Source organism: Lithobates pipiens, unplaced genomic scaffold (assembly GCF_037356315.1).
Source record: "Lithobates pipiens isolate NorthernLeopardFrog02 unplaced genomic scaffold, aLitPip1_a1.2 Scaffold_13, whole genome shotgun sequence".
In the NCBI taxonomy this organism is placed as follows: Eukaryota; Metazoa; Chordata; class Amphibia; order Anura; family Ranidae; genus Lithobates; species Lithobates pipiens.
This window is the reverse complement of record NW_027507718.1, coordinates 288,952,416-288,974,432: the sequence shown is the minus strand read 5'-3', so window position 1 is coordinate 288,974,432 and position 22,017 is coordinate 288,952,416. Positions and strand designations below refer to the sequence as shown.

The 22,017-nt window shown below is 40.7% G+C and overlaps 1 protein-coding gene across 3 annotated transcripts in view; it reads left to right on the top strand.

Annotated features, from left to right (window-relative positions):
- The window catches only part of ZGRF1 (zinc finger GRF-type containing 1), a 213,515-nt gene that overhangs the window by 57,462 nt on the left and 134,036 nt on the right, over window positions 1-22,017 (top strand). For all 3 annotated transcript variants that reach the window (XM_077476750.1, XM_077476747.1, XM_077476748.1), the window contains 4 exons: window positions 6,516-6,609; window positions 9,239-9,330; window positions 9,830-9,956; window positions 10,922-11,532. In XM_077476750.1, the coding sequence (XP_077332876.1) occupies window positions 6,516-6,609; window positions 9,239-9,330; window positions 9,830-9,956; window positions 10,922-11,532 (924 nt within the window). The remainder of the gene's footprint in view (window positions 1-6,515; window positions 6,610-9,238; window positions 9,331-9,829; window positions 9,957-10,921; window positions 11,533-22,017) is intronic.

Genomic DNA, 22,017 nt, shown 5'->3' with positions numbered 1-22,017 from the left:
GTGTCACTAACAGTGTCATTGTCAGTTAGTATCCCTTCCAGTCAGTGTTAGCTCCAGATTTTCCGGCACACTATTACAGTCGCCCTATAATTTGCTGATCACCGCCATTACTAGTGTAGTGTCTGTATGGATCTGTATCCTGGTCATAACTGTACTAGTGTCCCCAAAAATGCAGTGTTTTCAGGATCAGCCCGATCACTGCCAGCACTTGCGACATGTAGCAGAATACATTTTGGGCTAAATTTATGAAGAAATTTGATTGGCCACCACACTATCACAGTCACCCACCGCCATTACTAGTTTAGTGTTTGCATGGATCAGTATCCTAGTCAGAACTATACTAGTGTCCCCAAAAAAGCCCCGATCACTGCCAGCATGTGCAACATGTAGTCAAATACATTTTGCCCTAAATTTTTGAAGAAATTCGATTTTATTTAACATGTTTTATAACAGTAAGTAGAAAATATATATTTTTAAATTTATATAATAAAACATAAAAAACACTCAGTGGTGACCAAATATCATCAAATAAAAGCTTAATATGTGTGAAAAAAATGATATACATTTATTTTGTGTATAGTGTTGCATGACTGAGCAATTGCCAGTTATAGTAGCACAGTGTTGAATAGAAAAAAAATGCCTTGGTCATGAAGGGGATAATACATTCCATAGATCAATGAGTAAGAAAGGTAGTGGTGCGCTGTACACAAAAAGGATATATCTATTGATAAAAGCAGTATATAAAATTCGCAATGGGGGGATATCCAGTAAACAATACAGGTCTGGGTATGTCTATGTGACTAGTTTAAACAGCAACACTCATTTCTACTAATAGTCCACAACATAAATACATAAAATAGTGAAAATTCATATACAATCCAAAGTGCAACGTGTTGCGATCCTGTAGTCGCATAAAAGTGCAAATATTCCAATGTGCCGCTGTGGCTGATAAAACAATAATGTTCATTGCTATTAGTGTAAAATCTACAACATGAAACCGTGAAACAATAAAAAAAAGAAAAAACACAATATAACATTCAAAAGTGCAGTGTGTAGCGATCCTAAAATCGCATAAAGTGCAAGTGTTCAGCTGTGGTGCACATAGGCAAACCTTCAAACATAAATGATAATTAAGTGACAAAAAATATAAGTGTATCAGACACAAAGTCCGTTTTGAGTGCAAAGTGCTGCGATTATTCTCAAAATCGCATAGGGTGTGACTTCTTCAACAAGATATACGATGTGGAGCTGTTGCAATGGGAAGGGCAGTGGTGCTGGTGGAAGGGGATATGGCCTTGGTGGTCCCGTATATACCAGTAATGGATGTCCCCTTACCTTACCGCTGTAAGGTAACAGCGTATATATAGAGAGCTTTTTGGGATCCTTTTAGCGGAGTTTTCCCTTTTAATGTGGGGTGCCCAGGTCCTGACCAATGATATGGTCCCTTTAAGGGGGTTTCCTCTGTGGTATTGCAGTCAGGGTTCCTCAGTGGTATGGCCTTACCGCTGTAAGGTAACAGCGTATATATAGAGAGCTTTTTGGGATCCTTTTAGCGGAGTTTTCCCTTTAATGTGGGGTGCCCAGGTCCTGACCAATGATATGGTCCCTTTAAGGGGGTTTCCTCTGTGGTATTGCAGTCAGGGTTCCTCAGTGGTATGGCATATACATGGGTTTAAGCAGAGATGGAGGAAGAATACTCCATAGTGTAAAATGCTTCAACAGGTTTATTGTTATTAAAACAGTTTAAAAATACTCACAAACAAACAGTCTGTACAAGCAGTGTATAAACGAGCTGCGGGCTCGGTCTACGTCACTTCCTGGTTGCTGTGTCCCGCACGTGTTCGTCACGGGTCACGTGACTTCATCAGGGGATAAACACAACAGTAGGAAGTGTGTTTATCCCCTGATGAAGTCACGTGACCCGTGACGAACACGTGCGGGACACAGCAACCAGGAAGTGACGTAGACCGAGCCCGCAGCTCGTTTATACACTGCTTGTACAGACTGTTTGTTTGTGAGTATTTTTAAACTGTTTTAATAACAATAAACCTGTTGAAGCACTTTACACTATGGAGTATTCTTCCTCCATCTCTGCTTAAACCCATGTATATGCCATACCACTGAGGAACCCTGACTGCAATACCACAGAGGAAACCCCCTTAAAGGGACCATATCATTGGTCAGGACCTGGGCACCCCACATTAAAGGGAAAACTCCGCTAAAAGGATCCCAAAAAGCTCTCTATATATACGCTGTTACCTTACAGCGGTAAGGCCATACCACTGAGGAACCCTGACTGCAATACCACAGATGAAACCCCCTTAAAGGGACCATATCATTGGTCAGGACCTGGGCACCCCACATTAAAGGGAAAACTCCGCTAAAAGGATCCCAAAAAGCTCTCTATATATACGCTGTTACCTTACAGCGGTAAGGTAAGGGGACATCCATTACTGGTATATACGGGACCACCAAGGCCATATCCCCTTCCACCAGCACCACTGCCCTTCCCATTGCAACAGCTCCACATCGTATATCTTGTTGAAGAAGTCACACCCTATGCGATTTTGAGAATAATCGCAGCACTTTGCACTGAAAACGGACTTTGTGTCTGATACACTTATATTTTTTGTCACTTAATTATCATTTATGTTTGAAGGTTTGCCTATGTGCACCACAGCTGAACACTTGCACTTTATGCGATTTTAGGATCACTACACACTGCACTTTTGAATGTTATATTGTGTTTTTTCTTTTTTTTATTGTTTCACGGTTTCATGTTGTAGATTTTACACTAATAGCAACGAACATTATTGTTTTATCAGCCACAGCGGCACATTGGAATATTTGCACTTTTATGTGACTACAGGATCGCAACACGTTGCACTTTGGATTGTATATGAATTTTCACTATTTTATGTATTTATGTTGTGGACTATTAGTAGAAATGAGTGTTGCTGTTTAAACTAGTCACATAGACATACCCAGACCTGTATTGTTTACTGGATATCCCCCCATTGCGAATTTTATATACTGCTTTTATCAATAGATATATCCTTTTTGTGTACAGCGCACCACTACCTTTCTTACTCATTATTTCCCATTCAGTGTGTGCAGCAGTACCCTATCTCCCTCTATTTCCCTGACGTTGCGCAGGAATACTTCTTTTCCACTGATTCCATAGATCAAGTGGTTAAAGTGTCATGCAACGCAAAAATTATTTTTAAAGCGGCGTTCCACCCATTCCATTTAAAAGTCAGCAGCTACAAAAAGTGTAGCTGCTGACTTTTGATAATCGGACACTTGCCTGTCCAACAGTCTGGGCACGAAGTCCTGCTCCTCTCCCCCTCCTCTCTGTGGCGCTGGCATTCTAACTGTGGGCGTCCAGCTGTGGCTTCACAGTCGGGCACGCACTGCGCTGGGAATGGCCGGGCAATCTTCTGGGACCTGTGACATGTCCCAGAAGATTGCAGGAAGGGAAGGGGGAGAAGTGATCTTCCCTCCGGCACAGCGTGACGCCAGGGGAGGAAGTGAGAGCTGGGTGCTTATGAAGACGGGGTACCTGACCCCCCCCCCCCCAAAAAAAGTGACATGCCAAATGTAGCATGTCAGGGGGTCACCAACACTTAAAGCAGAAGTTCCATTTTTGGGTGGAACTCTGCATTGTTATATGTGGAATCAAATGGCCCGTACACACGATCCAAAAATCAAACGGAAAATACAGCGTTTGTACGATAATCGGATCGTTAGTACAGAGCTTTCCAAAGCCGATCATGACAGTTCATCTGATATTATTCGATTGGACAAGCATGAAAATTTTTTCTCGTACGATACCAAATCTCATGATTGACGTTTAGTCAGTACAGTTGTCCTCCAAAAGTACAATACAAATACACAACAACACATGACATGACACATTTTTTTTTTCTGCCGCACGAGAATTTTCGTGACTTTAGTAACCTATTTAATTTCTACTTGAGACTAGGAAGCAAAAAAAGTCGGACAATCTGTCGTCCTATTTTTGGATTGTGTGTACGGGGCATGAGAGCGTGTCAGTCCCTGTGTTATTTGTTTTTTTAAATATATCTTGAGTACTATGACAGTGAGGTCACCCTGCCATATATCTGCTTCTGTTTATTTTATAAAATTGGGTGCTCCTGGCCTACCTTTTGCATGTTTCAGTAATTCCTGTTGCATTCTCAATCGAGTAACATAAAACATCCAACAAGGAGATTGTGACCTTGTGTAGACCCAGGAACTCAAGCACATATATCTTATAATAAAGTCCCACAGAGACGTATGCAGCCATCTAGTGCTTTAACAATACTGCTTCTACCAAAAACAGTTAACAGTTTTGAGTGGAGTGGACCTTTTAGACCTTTCAAAAATGTATATAGAACCTTACAACCATATATTGTCCCATGTTTGTGTCATATACCCTTATCAGGCAGATCATCCAGTTGAGTTTCAAGGTCACAAAGTGAAAGGATCGGCATGTAGTGCAGTCATGGTTAGGCCTGAAGCCTCAGTGCTAGATTGGAGCTGCTCTCCTGATAAAAGCCCACATGGAAGTCTACCCTTTGATTCAAGCAGTAACGTTCTTTCACCATCAGCTTGTTTTTTCAGTCAGTCATTGCAGGTAATGGAGTTGTCTTGTGTGAATCTTGCTTACAATAGGTTTAATTTTATTCTCCTAAGCATAGTTTTTTTATATATAAATTTAAATGTTTTCACATCAAGAACAATAATAAGCTGCAAGCACACTTGGGCCCCATTCACTCTTGAATGACTCTGCAGCATCACAGGTTTTTTGTGCGATTTTTTTTTTTTTTTAGTTTTTGGAGAGGCACCATTCATTTTGAATGGGCCTCTCTTCGCTCTAAGATGCGCCAAGAAGCTCGTGTACCAACTTTTGGCACTGAGCCAGGTGCATTACGTGGTGCACTTTTTTTTTTCTGGCCATAGTTTTCGCAAGTTTTGTTGAAGGACAGTCGCTGAAAAATCGCACCACATTTCGGTTGCCATTTAAGAAATAATGGCACTGAAAACGCGCCCCGTGTTTTGTTGCAATTCTGGAATCGCAGGCAGGATTGCATTATTAAGAAAAGATGATCCGCACTCCGGTGATTGCTCTTAAAAAAGGTTGTATTTATTAACAAGCCGCAGTGACCAAACGCAAATACGAAAGGTTCACACGTTTCAGCCTATAAGGCCTTAGTCATAACCACATTACAGACATAAAACTTTGAAATAGTAGCTCTAAGGATCACTGGCTCCACCCCTTTATTGTCTTAATTGACTGCAGACAATTATCCAAAAAAGGGGGGGGGATCAGCTACACTGCATATAGGGTGATCCATATGTATGCCACTATTTCTCACACACCTTATAGTGATAATAAGTACATGTATGCACACACTCATGCATGCACATATACATAATTAAAACACACCATGAAAAACATTAAATACAAAAAATAAAAATGATAATCTAGGTATTTGAAGAAAGACACCAGAAGAGGAAAAGATAGAAAGAGAGTGGAGGCTCTGGGAAGAGGCATTCTTAATGTAAGTGCAAATCCAGATCCCACCTCAGGTTTAACCCCTGAGGAGATCTAGTTTTCTAGAATTGCATTATTCTGCCTGCGATTCTAATGAAGTGTGAATGGGGCCTTAGTATATGTAATAAATATAGTGTGTAAACATGCTGTGTTAAAAAGAATTAAATTAACTTATAAATGTGTCTAATTTCATGTGTCTCTAAACAAATTAAATCTATTAAGGTGCAAACTGACCAAATACAGACAATGGGGTAGATTTACTAAAACTGGAGAGTGCAAAATCTGGTGCAGCTCTGCATGGTAACCAATCGGCTTCTTACTTCAGCTTATTCAATTAAGCTTTGACAACAAAACCTGGAAGCTGATTGGTTTCTCTGCAGAGCTGCACCAGATTCTGCACTCCAGTTTTAGTAAATCAACCTCAATGTGTAAATCCTGCAGTTGATGCAAAGTAAATCCAAATCAATCAATATACACTTATTTTTCTTTAATAAAAAACATGTAGCAGAATGCATTTTTGGCCAAAATTTTATGAAGAAATTCGATTTTTTTTTTTAAATTGGATATGTTTTATTGCAGAAAGTAAAAAATATTGCATTTTTTATTTCATATTGTTTTTTTGTTTATATCGTATAAAATAAAAAACCCAGTGGTGATCAAATACCATCAAAGGAAAGCTCTATTTGTATGAAAAACAAATTATATGATCATGAAGGGGGTAAAACCTTCTGGAGCTGAAGTGGTTAATAGAGTTGAATTGTTTGGAGACACATGAAATTTGACACATTTATAAGTACTTTTTTTTTTTTCATGCATTATGTTTTATACACAATCGTGTTTTTTTTTTATATATTTATTTTTTTCAATATTGCTGCCTGAGTGATCTTTGCAAATTAATATCTTTTGCCAATGTTACATTTTTGCTAGCTTACAGTAAAAGTATATTTATTTCCAGAATTCTCCCATTACATTGGATGAGAATGGCTTTGATTACAGTGGGCCTTCCCAGACTATGTTGCACAGTATGACACCTCCTGAAAGCAATTCTTGTAAGTAAATGTCAAGAACATATTGGAGTCGCTGGTACCTTGTAGGTGATGGTAATACTTTTTCACCACCAGGTGGCGACAACTCCTTTTTTTAAAACTTGAAATACCTTGAAAATCTTATCGGCCAGTAATTTAGTCCTCTACCCCATTCATCTGAAATTATGTACATAGAAACATATTTTGTGTATGCTTTGTAAAAAGTTGCATTGATTTTTATTATATTACAGACACGGTAATATAACTGGGACCTATTTATTTCCTTGTTCTACACTCCCATTCGGTACACTGAGAATGAAATAAAGGTGTTGATTTACTAAAGGAAAATATACTGCGCACTTTGTAAAGTGCAGTTGCGCCATAGCTTAGTAAATGAGCAGAAGCTCAGCTGATTTCCATCATGCAATCATGTGTAAGCAAAAATGCTGTTATTTATATTTTTTTTCCTTGCATGTGATTGGGTACTGTTTGCAAAGTGAAGCTTTACCTCATTTACCCAAGTCTGGAGCACCTGAACTTATAGAGTGCAACTGCACTTTGCAAAGTGCAGTAGTTTTGGCTTTAGTAAATCAACCTCAGCGATTCTAGTTATTTGCTGTGTGCTAAAAACTATGACTTTAACCCTTATATGAAAACACATTTATCTCACTCCGTATATAATTTGTAAACCCAATTGTAAAAGTGGATGTAAACCCGATTCATGAAATTTGACCTTTCTGTCTGTAGTGTTTACTTGTGTCTCTCCAAAGCCCTACATCCTGTGTCTTTCTGCTGCTCGGTTCTTCTGTTATCAGCATGATACCTTCTGACAAGCTCTCTGACAACCGAGATAAAACTAGCTTAAAATTAGTGTCGAGGATGGTGCATAGAAATAGATTAGCAGAGAGCTGGTATATTCACAGCACAGCTATGCACATTTCTTCCTTCCTCTTCCTATGTGAAGTGGGGGTGTGTGCCTGTCCTCCAATCAGCTGTCTCACAGTGTATGCCAAGAATCCACTCCCAGTGGTGGAACAAGAGGAGAAAATTCTAGCAATGTGAACATTCTAAACAGTCTACAAAATTGAAAGCAGCAAATATACATGTAAAACTTATATAGGGAGATTTGTTTAATCTCTGTGTATCATCTGAGGCTGTTCACTTCACTGGGTATACTATATAGGGTTTACACCCACTTTTAATGTTGTATTGAAAATTAATACAAACTGAGTTGTTGATACCAAATTAAGTTTTTTAAACATTTCTTTTGTGTAAAGTTAGTACAGTGGGGGGGATTTATCAAAATCTGGAGCAGTTGTGCATGGCAAGCAATTGGCTTCTATCTTCAACTTGTTTTGTTAAGCTTTGAAAATGAAAGGTAGAAGCTATCAGGTTTCCATGCACAACTGCTCCAGATTTTGTCTGCTCCAGTTTTGATAAATTCCCCTCATTGTGTCTGATCCTAAAACAAGAATTTCTTGAGTATAGGCATTCATCTGGTTATTCCAAAGCTTCATTGTGGGGACAAGGGACAGGCATAAGTGAAATAGGTGCTGCTTTGAGCTACAATCATATATGACACCTGTCATTTCATCAGATATGAACTTGTCATTAAAGAGGAGATCCAGGCTCCCCTCCCCAAAAAAATGAAAAGTCAGCAGTTATAAATACTGTAGCTGCTGACTTCTAGTATAAGTACATTTACCTGTCCAGGGATCCAGCGATGTCCTTACCCTAGCTGATTCTTCAATTGACTTCGGGTGCAGGTGCTGAGAGCAGAAGTAAGGGAAACAGGAAGTGAAGCCACAGTTTTTTATTGCGCATGTGCAAGTCGCGCTGCGCCTAGTAAATGGTCTCATAGTCTTCTGGGACCTTTGTTGTGTTCCAGAAGACTGCAGGGGAAGGAAGGGAGTACCCGCCCCTCCTCCCAAAACAAAAGTGGCAAATGTGGCAGTGGAGGGCTCAAACAAGCGAAACTTCCTCCTCTGCTGCAAGAGGCTGATATCAAGTAAACTTTGGGTACTTAACAACACTTAAACAAAAAAAAAAAAAAAAAGACAACATTTAATGATATAATAATTGCAAAGCTGCATTCACTTGTGTGTTTAAATCTGCCTATTGTTCAGATTGAGGCGATGTGTTTTATTGCTTGGGCTTGCAAAATGGGCAGCATATACTCATTAGATTCTTCAATGGTTGTGCATGGTCCTATCCAAGCCATAAAAACAGGGAATCTTTTGTCTCTTTCAATAACAATTTAAAGAGGCAACTGTTCATATACCCATGCTCCTGAAACAAAAGCAACCGCAATTATCCTTCCCAGTCGTGAGCGTTTTCTTTTTTTCCCCCATTTTTTTCTAGGAATTATTTATTTATCTATTGGAAAACAGAAAAGATCATTACTTGGTTGCAGATTTAAATTAAAGATATCTCTGTCTATGGTGCTCTCTTTTGTCTTATACAAAAAAGCAGTTACTGTTAAACACATTCAATGCAATGAGTAGTAACCTACATTACGGGTTCTGCTGTTCTTTACCTCCAGATCTTTAAATGTAATAATGATATGATAAATAAAATAAACATCTGCTGGTAAGCTTTCTGTTTATGGATAATGATTATTGTTTTTTAATATAGTATTGCTCTTTACCCTCAGTTTCCTCAGTGCAATGTTCCTTTCCACAATGGATTGTGGGAACTCCAGGATCTGACTGTGACTGGGAGTTTTCACAATGGATAGACGCTGAGGTCAGTGAGCAATCGCATCAGTTATATTCCTCTTTCTTTGCCTAGGTGCCCAAGCCACCTGCAACCTCCTGGGATATGCGTCACACATCCCAGGAGGCTGCAGAACCAGTCTCCCTGCATTCCATAATCTTGTACATGCACAGTAGGGGGTGGGGGAGCTGTGAGTGAGCACTAAGAGACAGCTAGCACTGGAATATAAGATGGCGGCATGGAAAATCAGAAGCCTTGTGAAGAATTGAGTTTGTGGAAGACCGCACTTGATTTCTTGGGCTCTTAAGTATGCATTTCTTAAAAGTTAGCAGCCATAGATGGGTAAAGTTCCTCTTCATGCATGGAACTTTTGTTCTAGTATTTCTTCTTTCCTTGCTAAACCAGAAGCATGATAATTTTTTTGTAGAATATTTTTTTTTAAATCGGTTAATTGACTGTACAGCCACAGAACATGAGACCTTGGTTTATGCGTGCATTGTATATTATGTTTTCTTGTAAATGATTTTAGGTTAAAACACCAACACAAGAAAAGTCGGACAACCTAACGCATCAATTTTTTCTGAGACCAAGGCAATGCGTTTCTGTGGAGAGCCCAGGAGCACAGTTAATGGATGGGTCAGCTTTACTTAAGCGAAGTAAGAAAATAGTCCACATGCTAAAGTAACATATATACATGACTATCCTAGATATTTCTGTGGTAGATGTAGGTCTTTTCTGGGGCAAGTAAACTGATTCGTGGTAGCTGTTGGTTGCTTGTTTGCTTGCTTTGTTTAAATAAGCGACAAGTAAAGGTATCCGTAAACATTAGGTCAAAGTTCTCTAGATCAGTCTTTTTCAACCAGGGTGCCTTCAGGTTTCTTCAGGGGTGCTTTGGCAAAATGCCCAAAATTTTACACAAGCTAGCAGGTGGATGAAGCCTGCCTTTAACGCAATGCAACAGGCTTTCATTGTGCACCATTAAAACCTTCCAGGTGCTGGTGTTCTAACAACCAATGGCACCATCAATTGATAAGAAGGATATCGGGCACCTGCACAGCATCCTTGGTAGCCCATCCCTTCTCCATCAGCACTGGAGTCACATTAGCTGAGTGATGGAGAGAAACTGAGGGTGAAGAGAAACACTGGAATAATAGTCAGTAGCAGCGTGCAAAGGTGTGTTTGCTTTGGAAGAATTAATCGTCCCGTGTGTGTGGATGTTGCTACATTATGTAAAGCTATTAGTTACGTTTTTTTTTTTACATTTTAGAATGGGGTGCCTCAAGGTTGTGCATAATTTTAAAGGGTGCTCTGTCAAAAAAAGGTTGAGAAACACTCATCTAGATTCTGCAATTTTTATGAGCGTCATGTGACAAATAACAGTAAGCTGGGAAGTGAAACACACAAAACGAACGCCCACGATTGCCTACACATTCTTTTGTTGGCTGCTGGTCCTTTACTGATTTGTATTTTTCAATGATTACCAAGTATGAACAGTTTACAATGATACTCCAAAATGTTATCTTATGGTGCTGAACTGCTGATAACATACTGTTAGAAATTAGGCAATACAAAGTAGCTAAAATTACCTTCTTTTTTTTTTTTTTTTTTATCTCCGCCTAAGATTTTGTGAACTCTGAAAACCTATCAAAAGTACGGTCCAGGCTTCAGATGCAAGTACCAAGAATTATTCAATCAGAGACTGTTGTTAGTCCCATCTTAGATCCTATGGATGGTGAATATGATGTTCCTGAAATTCAGAAGCAATACAGATCCTTAATAAAGACTAACTCATACAGATTCAAGGAAACACAGTCTACCATTGTAGATGACAAAGGTCAAGGTGGAGGTTATCTTTTCAAATCCTTAGGCACTGGTCCTACGTTACTGGGACCACCTAAAAGTTTTCCTGAGCCATCAAGTAATCACCCAAGCAAATGGTTAAAATATCAAGATGTTTGTTCGGAAAATTCACAAAACAATAACTGTGTAGAGAATACTGAATTCTGCGCACAAAGTGTCTTTAGACACCCTGAAAAAATAGAGGAGATCCAGAATGATGATACAGAATTTGCCCAGGAACAGCAGAATGGTCTGTTGAAGCACAGAACTGGCTGCCAGAATGCTGCTGTTTCAAGGGTGGAGCAGATCACAAATGTTCTTACTCCAGCTAGTGGTTCTGATCCTCATATGAGGAGAAAGAACTTGTTTTTCCACGACACAGGAGATAAGCAGGTCTGTACTCTACTTTTTAAAGATATGTATTTAAAAATTCACCTTTACGTAGTTGGGCTGTACAAATATAAGGTGTCCAAGGACCTTACAAAATTCACTTTCTTTAGCCTTACCTTTTTTTACATATAGATCTGTTTTTTTCCATGTTTTATGTGCTTGGTGTCATTTTAGTATGTGATTTTACATGATCTAGCAAAAGTGTCTCGGATCCAGAAGAGGTAAAGTTGAGCATATTACAAATATTGTAAAATAAGTGTTTAAGTGGGCAGTATGTATAGGAGAGGATTGTAAAGACTTTGATGGGGAATCTGGGCAGGAGAGGAGTTCAGGAAGCATTATGGCAAATGTGCTGGATATAAGTGCCGAGGGTATGACAGCAGGCAGAATATGTAGGACAGGAGTTTGGAGAGGAAAGCAAAGCTTCCGAGGGCAGGCTTGGAGTGCAGAGGATATGAGGGAAGGCAGTATGTACAGAAGAGGAGCACACAGTGTATTATGGTAGGAATATTTGCAGGACAGGAGTGCGGCGGGTATAACATGGAACAGTTTGTGCATGAGAGAAATGAGAAGGGTATGATGGGGGTCAGTATGTGCAGAAGAGAATTGAAACAAGTGTTACATTTGCTATTATTTGCAGGAAAGAATTTTCAGAGGATAAGACAATGTCTAGTATGTTCAGGTTAAAGTGTTTGTCAACCCAAAAACAAAATATTGATTTCCTGGCCCCTTAAAGCAGATTAAACAGCACAGTACACAGTGCTTGTGCTGTGTAACCTGCCGCCACTTCCTGTATGCCCTGACCTCCGAGGTCAGAGTCCCTCCCTGCGCCATACGCAGCTGCCCCCTCTGCTCTTCTCTCTCCCCCTCACCCCCTCCTTCCTGCCTGTCAGCTCATGTCTTTGTGTCTCTGTCTCCGCCCCCAGCCCCCCACTGCTATTATTAAAATTAAACATTTGTAAATGCTCACTGCCAGCCCTCTATTATATCCTGGCATAGCACACTGCGTTACGTTTTTCTAAAAAATTAACATTGTAAATAATGATTTAGCGCCTCTCTTCAGGCCGGTTATGTGCCATGAATACTAATGCAGTGTGCTATGCCAAGCTCTAATAGAGGGCATAGCAGTGTTTGTCTTTTAAGGGTTAACAAACCCGTTAAAAGTGCAGGGGGTATGATCAGTATATACAGCAGAGGGGTACAAAGTATATGGTGGCAGACTGTGCAGAGGGGTGTGTAATGAGTTTAAAGATGGGCAATATGGGGGGGGGGGGAACATTTGAACCCTTGGAAAGACTGTATAGGATTGAGGGCCAGTTCACACCACATGCCGTCCAGTGCATTTTTCTTTCTGTATCAAAAATGCATGGAAAGTGGGTTGTATGGTTTCCAATGGCATGGTTCACACCAGAGCAGTCAGATCCAGTGCATTCCAGTTTCAGAAAAAAAGTATAAAATTTTTCCTGCTCTGGACTGTACTAGAACATGATAAAATGCATAAAAAACACCGGAAAGCATCAAAAATGCATTTTTTTTAAATATTAGATCCCTATATCCTAAAAACTTACAGTCCTTAGTGCTTATTTCTTGAGGGCTCAGTGGGTGCAGAATGGAAAATGGAGTTTCTTTCTCATCCATTAAGTGACAAAAGAAGTATTTACCCTCCGAGTTATGTTGCTACCTAAAGAAGTTTTAAACACTGGCAAACAAAAAACTCTTAAGTCTAGGATAACACCTGCTACTACCAGCATGCCCGCCCACATTGCCCAGCCGGTATGCTGTAGAGGGTGAAGCAGGCAAGCAGAGAGATGACATCATCTCCTGCCCACATCATGGAATGTGTTAGCACTGTATGAATGAGCTCTGACAGGATACTCTGAGTAAGGTGTCATGTGCATGCAGTCTATGCTCCCCTTCCTGCCATACAGCCTTAAGAAGGATCTTCCTGCTGCTGCTCCTGTTGCAAAGAGCCATGTAGATTCTTGATCTACGGTCTGTTCTTGCTGTCCATCTATAGTGACTTTGGCCATTCCACCCTCAACTGCTGTCTAGATTTCTTGAGTGCTTGAGGCCTTGCCTCTTACCCTGAGTATATGTGTTCTTTAACTGCTGCGTGACAACATGTCCAATTCTAAACATTGGGGGTGGGCAGGTGGGTGCTCTGTGCTCACTTCCTACAAAACCATGAATGACTGGTCACAATTCTTTAACTTTGGGGCTAATGGGCTGCCTAATACACCAGAAAAAGTGTATGTACTTTTGCAGTTCAAGAATGAATTGCACCGCAGCACTCCAACATGCAACCTGTGTGTTTTTAATTCTTAATTCTGCAGCTCAAAAAATGTGAATACACTCATGAAGAGATCCACCGAAAAGAGGTCAATACCTTGCAAATTAAATATGTAGAGCAGCTGGCTGTAGAGTTGAATTTGAGCTGTGTCTGTTTTATGGAAATTTCCAGTTTAATCTCTGATGTGCATCATGTCAGAACCTATCCTTAGTTGACTTTGGCCAAAGTGCTGAACTTCAAAACGTTTGTTCAAGAAGTGTTTGATCCACATGGCCTTTGGGGGATTTTCTTCAAACCAGCTCTTGATACTATCATCAAGGACACTACTAGAGGCAAAAGCACCTATCTTCCCTAGCGAAAAAAGAACAGACTGTGAAGTCTTCTCCCACTCTAACTGTAAAGTTGTTTTTAGTTTCTCCACTCCCTCAACTTCCATGTTGAGTCCCTTCTGGCATGGCAATGCATTCACCCACAAGGTCTAGCAAATCCTCAGACAAGCCCCCAAGTTCACAGACAAACTGGAGAGGTTTGAATCCAGGAACAGGGATCTCATATTGGATGGAAGGCATGCTAGTAATCCCCATTGCTCCAGGTGAATGTGGTACAGTAATTTGGTAAGACACTTGACATACGCTTTTTGGTTACTGCCAAATTGTCAGGATCTTCTGTCTGAAAGGTCTATTTGCTACCCTACTTCTCGTTAGATAGCTTTAAAGGCATGGCTGTTGAAGCCCAGGTTCTGAGGGACAAGAGCATCTCTGATTTTGTGATGACTGTGGTGCCCAAACCTACTACTACTGGTCTACTTCCTGCAAGAATAATAATAATAAAAAAAAGGGGGCAGTGGTAAACACCTGTGTCAAAGCTGCTAGCAATAAAGGCAATATACTGTAAACCCTTCATGATCATAAATTAAATAAAATTGCAGCACTAAAAATTTTGTGAATTCAAGAAAAGTAAATTCCATCAATATAAAAGTTCATAAATAAAAGTTCATAAATAAAAGTTCATAAAGTGCAGCAAAATCTTCAAACGTTCCAAATAGCCAGATCGCCCACTCACCAGAAGGCAGGGCTCAATCGAGTGCAGCAACAATGCAGGTAAATGCAACTCCTTTAGGCTGCTTGGGTAATTGGAACTCCAGATGTATCAAAAAAAGAAAAAAACTAGCTGGTGTAATATTGCTTAGATTTGCAAAAGGTACCACAACTTCATGTGCAATACAACTCCAAATGATAACATCTCTGTGATAAATGTAAGAACAGTGATATTGCCTAAGATAGTTTTTGCCTTTCACCTCAACCAAGAAATTGCTCTTCTGTCCAATTCAGATTTGGTTCATCATAAGAAAATCTTTCTCTATGGCCTGGCTATGACACCGGTTGTCTGAGTTTCTCAGCCACTGCTTCTTCCTTTTTTGTCATTCAGGAAGGATCCCAGAACAGTTCCCTGGCTTCTTGTTCCACTCAGTGGCTTAGACACACCAATATTTAAGTTTACGGTCTTAAGGGTCAGCTTCCACTCTTATGTTTGTTAGAGCCTCTTTGGCATCAAGCCTCCGTTACCCAGATTTGCATAGTTGCCACCTAGTTTTCTGTTAATACATTCTCTAAATTCCACGTGGTGGATTGTTTCAGCCTCGTCTGATGCCAGCTTCAGGTGTATAGTCCTGCAAGTGGCTCTGCAAGCAGTCCCTAGTTCCCTGTTGTTTTCTCTATGATGTTTTGTCCACACCTTAGCTGTACTGCTTTTGGACATCCGAAGGTGAAAGAGTTCCTTTATATAATGTTAAATACCGTATTTATCGGCGTATAACATGCACCCTAAGTTTAAGAGAAAATTTAAAAGAAAAAAACTTTTAGGAGGGAAGTTTAAGGAAAAAAAACTTACATTTAAATGCCCATCAATGCAGCCTTGCATTACAACCTTGTCAGTCATTTGCAGCCTTCCATTGCAGCCTTGCCAGTCATTTGCAGCCTTCCATTGCAGCCTTGTCAGTCATTTGCAGCCTTCCATTGCAGCCTTGTCAGTCATTTGCAGCCTCCCATTGCAGCCTTGCCAGTCATTTGCAGCCTTGCCAGTCATTTGCAGCCTTGCATTGCAGCCTTGCCAGTAATTTTCAGCCTTGCATTGCAGCCTTGCCAGTCATTTGCAGCCTTGCATTGCAGCCTTGCCAGTCATTTGCAGCCTTGCATTGCAGCCTTGCCAGTCATTTGCAGGCTTGCATTGCAGCCTTGCCAGTCATTTGCAGGCTTGCATTGCAGCCTTGCCAGTCATTTGCATCCTTGCATTGCAGCCTTGTCAGTCATTTACAGGCTTGTCAGTGTCTTTGCTGTTTAAAAAGGACGCCGCCGAGATACATAGCGGATGTCCTGTGTATCTCGGCGGCGCTCGGTAGTTCTCGGCGGCCTTCGGTATTTTCGGCCGTTCTCGCCTATTTTCAGCCATTCATCAAAAGCCGCCGAGTGCAGGTGAAAATAGCCGAGAAGGGCCGAAAATAGCGGAGAACGGCCAAAAATACCCGAAAGCCACCGGGAGCAGCAGAAAAGGTTAGAAACGGGGGGGGGGAGAGTTGGTGATCAGCGTATAACACGCACCCACGATTTTCCCCTGATTTTAAGAGGAAAAAAGTGCGTGTTATACTCTGATAAATATGATACTTCCATTGGAGGGGTATTGGGGGACACCGATCCCACTCTTTTGTGTTTATGATCATGCTCTTGGTACTGCTTTGCTACAAAACTGAGGCATGCTAGTAGTAGGAAAAGAAATGTTCTGTGTCCCCATTGGGATGATTTATCTTAACTTCCTGTCTCATACCCAAAGCAGGAAGCGAGAGGAAATCTCTGAAAATTAAGGGCATGCATTGGGGACCCCTAGGGCACCAGAACTATTGTCCTTATTGGAAGATTTACCCTCCATTACTTTTCTGGACACAACCAAAAATTTGGGATTTTTTTTTTGTACTTTCACTTGTGATGATAAATGTCAACAGGGCAAATAGAGAGGTTGATTCTCTCGAGCAGGGGCACAGGCAGCAATAAAAACAGGTGTTCTAATTAACCTGCAACTAACGATTATTTTCATAATCGATTAGTTGGGCGATTTATTGTTGCTATTAATTGGATAATAATCTTAAAAAAACATTGGTGTATAATTTAGTTAATATGTAAAGTTTAAAAAAAAGGCAATTTTAAATATCTCCATGCAGTGGTAAATATAAATAACCAACTACAGTACAGTATATGGTTATTGAGCAAAATCTCTAATCCACTCTGAGAATAACAGACAGAAGAGGTATACTGTATATACTATTAGAGGTTGAACCTGGTAAATATCATCCGACTATCATTAAAGCGGGAGTCCGCCGTTTTTTTTTTTGTTTTTTTTTTAAAAGCCAGCAGCTACAAATACTGCAGCTGCTGACTTTTAAAATAATGACACTTACCCGCCCAGCGCGCCCGCGATGTCGGCACCCGAAGCCGATCTCTCGATCGTCTCTCGGGTGCTGCCGCCGCCATCTTGGGTATGGGAATCAGGAAGTGGAGTCTTGCGGCTTCATTTCCCGGTTCCCTACTGCGCATGCGCGAGTCGCGCTGCGCAATAAGGATGGTCCCCGCTGTCTCTGGGATCCGTGTGTTTCCCAGCAGACAGCCTTTGGAAAGGGGCGTAGATTCTGCGGAAAGGGGCTTACCTTCTGCAGATATCTATGCCGGAAGTGGGTGCAGATACCTGTACTGTACAGGTACCTGCACCCCCCTCCCCCCTGAAAGGTGCCAATTGTGGCGCCGGAGGGGGGGAGGGTTCCAATGAGAGGAAGCTCCACTTTAGGGTGGACCTCCGCTTTAAATACTGTTTTGCAGATTTTCAGACAGAACTGTAATGCATTATTTTCTGGCCATACAAAAACGTCTTCCTTCAAAAATATTAAATTTTAAGAACATTTGTCAATTTTTCTAATCGTTAGTGGGGTCAAATCGACGTTCGTTTTCAACCACAGTGATAGGAAAACTTGAAGCGGCAGAATGGAAAACTTCTTGGTCAAAGGAATTTTCAGACAGTGTGGTTTTCGTTCAGAAATTACATTAATTTTAAAACTGAATGTTAAAAGCAAGTGAAAATTTCAAACAACATTCTTTCATTCAGTGAATGTACAAAGATTTTTCGTATGAGCATACTCATCCGAAAATCAATACGTGTATGGGCCAGTATAAGCCTTGGTTCACACCTATGCAGTTTGCTTTTGACCAATTTTTGCAGTGCTTTTTGCTGTGCGTATATTACACGTTAAATGACTTGTAGCGTGTTTCTGCAAAAAGCACTAAAAAACGCATACTTGTGAACCAGGCCTAAGACGTTTAGTAGCAGCAGCATGCTTTTTTTTTGTATCGCCTATCATAATGCGGGTTCAAAAAACTAAAATGAGCCCTTTATAGTACAAAAAGAGCAGATAATCGCTACTATAAGTGGTTCATTTATACTGTGAAACAGTGAAAGTAATATATATTACTTATATCTAGGGCTGCAACTAACGATTATTTTCATAATCGATTAGTTGGCCTATTATTGTTTCGATTAATCGGTTACTAACCTTTAATAATAAAAAAAAAAAAAAGTAATTTTGCGGCGATTTGCATTTTTACATATTTTTTGGGCCAATTTGTTGTTGGGCAGATTAAAAAACACAAATTGTGTTATTACATACTTTTCTGCAGCTTCTCCATTGAAGTCTATTGAACCAAAAAAACAAAATAGCACCATCTTGCGTTAAAAAAAAAGTCCTTGTCTATTCCAAATACGCAGCAGCTGAAAAAATCATGGATGTGAACATGTCCCATAGGAAACCATGTAAATGAACTGTGTTTCTGCAAAAATCACCAAAAAACACAGAGGTGTGACCCAGGCCTGAGATGTTTTGTAGCATAATGGGGTTAAAAAAACAAAAATGAGTACAAAAAGAGCAAATAATCGCAACTGTAAGCCCTTGTACACACGGTCGGACATTCCGACAACAAAATCCGTCAGATTTTGTCCGACGGATTTTGTCCGAAACTTGTGTTGCATACACACGGTCGGACAAAGTTCTCGGAAAATCCGATTGTACGTAACGTGATGCCGTTATTTCGTTACGATGGGACTACGTTCATGCTAGTAGCCAATAGCTTTGGTCTAGGAATTTGATCTGAGCATGCGTGGCACTTTGTCCGATCAGAATTCTCTACACACAATCAGACAAAGTCCGATCGGATCATGTTGTCGGAAAGTTTTATAGCCCAGCTCTAAAATTTTGTCCTTGGGATATTCCGATGGAAACAGTCCGATGGAGCCCACACACTGCCGGATTATCCGACAACACGGTCCGATCATACATTTTCTGTTGGAATGTCCGACCGTGTGTACAAGGGCTAAGGGGTTCATTTTTTACTATGGGACAGTGAAAGTAATATTTACAGTAGCGATTTGCTCTTTTTGTACTATAAAGGGTTCATTTTAGTTTTTTTTTAACCCCATTATGTTAGTGGCCGATTAATCGATTATGAAAATGGTAATCGATTATTTTCATAATCGATTAGTTGTCGATTAATCGATTAGTTGTTTCGGCCCTACTTATATCAAAAATCTATGAAAGAAGATTCTGAAATGGACTGCTGAGAACTAGGTGTGCCACATCCCAAAATCACAATAGAAAAAGAAAACACCCTACAGGTGGGACTTTAACGGCACTACCAACACACACATATAGCAAAAAATATATAAAATTTATTGTATTAGAAAAATAGAAAATGCATATGAAATATATAGTACAAATAAAAGGATATTATACCAACGAAAAGAAGTGAATTGGGCAAGATACAGTTGCCTGAACCCAACGATGTTTCAGAGATAGAATGTATTCTCATTTATCGGGGGTTATTTGCAGGAAAGAACAATCTATAAGACTCAAATATACAATAATTAGCCAAAAGTTTTTTGTGCATATATTATTGTTACATGATCATTCAAATAACACATATGGCTATACTTACATCACAGTCACTTAGCAGTGTGTATCTAAGCATTCAAAAAATATTAAAAACATGAAGGTATGGGATTCACGCAGCATGGAGTCATCCCCAGGTCACATCAGCCAAATGTAAAAACACCAGGTAATTAAGAAAAACCAGCAAGGGGAAACAAAGAGGGGAGCAAAAATATCCCCTCAAAACATGTCCCCCAATCCACCCGGAGCCCGAAAGTCCTGACCGCCGGCCGCTTGGTGTGGGTACTGAGGCCCCAAAAAGAATAGGAAATCTGCAGGTGAAAAACAAAGCGGGACAGAATGAACAGTGGGATAAATATCCACATATGTATAAAGGGGCTCAAATTATTAGTACTAGCAAAAGACCCACCTAAATCCCAAACTGTTCTAGCTTACAGGTGGGCAGCGCCAAAGGGGAAAATGAGGCTGGAAATCCATAGATCAAGCACTTTCAAGGGCCCCGATCTGGAAATCACTGTAAAAAGATATGGAAAAAAAGCCCCCAAAAAAAGGACATATAAAAGCTGATTATAATGAGCAGTAAACACAAGTAAATAGAAAGCAGATCAGAAGGTCCAATCTAAAAGGGTTTATTTACTTGAAAAAAGGGATCCTATGGAGTGATTCCAGCAGCTTCACACAGTGCGTCCTTCCCCGCACCCTGTCCACCTCAAACTGAACCATAGTTTAAATAGGGTAACAGAGTCCAGCTAAGCCGCAATCAAGGCGATCAGCTGGGCGCAATAAAATTCCCCACAGAGCTCCATACAGGGGTCCTTTTGGCATGCGCCGAATGGACCGCATAGAGCATCCGGCGAATCCACCGGCGCACGCAATGACGCCACGCAAGGGCGCTGTGCATGCACCGAATGAATGAACAGGCCAACCGGCGAATCCATTGGTGCATAAGCAATGATACCACGCAAAGGCACCACGCAAGCGCATGCATCGAATGCACCGCACAGACAATCCAGCAAATCCATTGGCGCACACACAATGATACCACGCATACGTGCGTCGCGCTGACGTCCCACCAGCACGGCCAGTAATCCACGGCGAGGGAACACCATGGACACCAGAGGGAAAGGACAGTCTGCATGAGACAGCAGAGCCCAGCCCCTCAAATCGGACCCCCAATCAGCAGGGAAGGGGGACCCTGTGGCCGCACTGGGTGCACACACCAAACTGCTGGATAAAAACAAACAAATATAACCAAATATAAAGCAAAATTCCATAAAATACAAAGGGCACTGGCTAATTTATAGCACAACCATACTTGGAACAGGCATACAGAGGGACGTGTGGAGTACTCCAGGCCACGGATCACACATTGAAGCGCTAGGCATGGCCACATCTGGGATGAAACACAAAAGAATGAAATAAATATATGTACATTGAAAAATGGTGTAGGCATTATACAATCATGAAAATAAATATGGTGAATATCGTCAAAAAGAGGAAAAGAAATGGAGAAAAGAAAAAAGTACAAAATGGAAATTGAAAATCCCACACAATCTTATTTGTAACATGAAATGATATATTCATTTTTCCATTCCCCCTGAGCTGAAACCCTCCAAGAAGGGCCTGAAGCACATAGCATCATTCAGCCCAGGGGGATGGGTAGCTTTTAAAGTATATATCCACCGCAGCTCGAGCTGAAGGAGACCCTTGTTCCAGTCCCCTCTCCTCGGGCTGGGGTGGACACGGTCCAAGATTAGAAAGTTAATCCTGGGAAACACTCCCTGATGGAGTACTAAAATGGTATGTCTCCCTAAGGGTAGATCGGGGTTGCAGACCTGCATACTAGCAATGTGACGGTATGCTCTCTTCCAAAATGGAAGTTTGGTCTTCCCAACATAAAAGCAACCGCAGTTGCATTTGAGAAGATAAATGACCCCAAAGGTTTTTCAATTAGGCAGGGTTGGGCTTTTGCTAGTATCCATGAATCTACAGTATCCGCAAGTGCCGCACATATATGTGCCTTTGTGCTTACAATGATCAAAATCATTGTCCCCCCTGTATTTACTCTTCACCAATCTGGAGGCAATAGATGTAGCTCTCACAAAGGTGAACAGGGGAGCCTCTGGAATCAGACGGGCAAGGCTAGGGTTCATAGTAAGGGTGTGCAAATATTTGGCAACGATTTTGCGAATTTCTGCATGTTGGTTGCAATACTTAG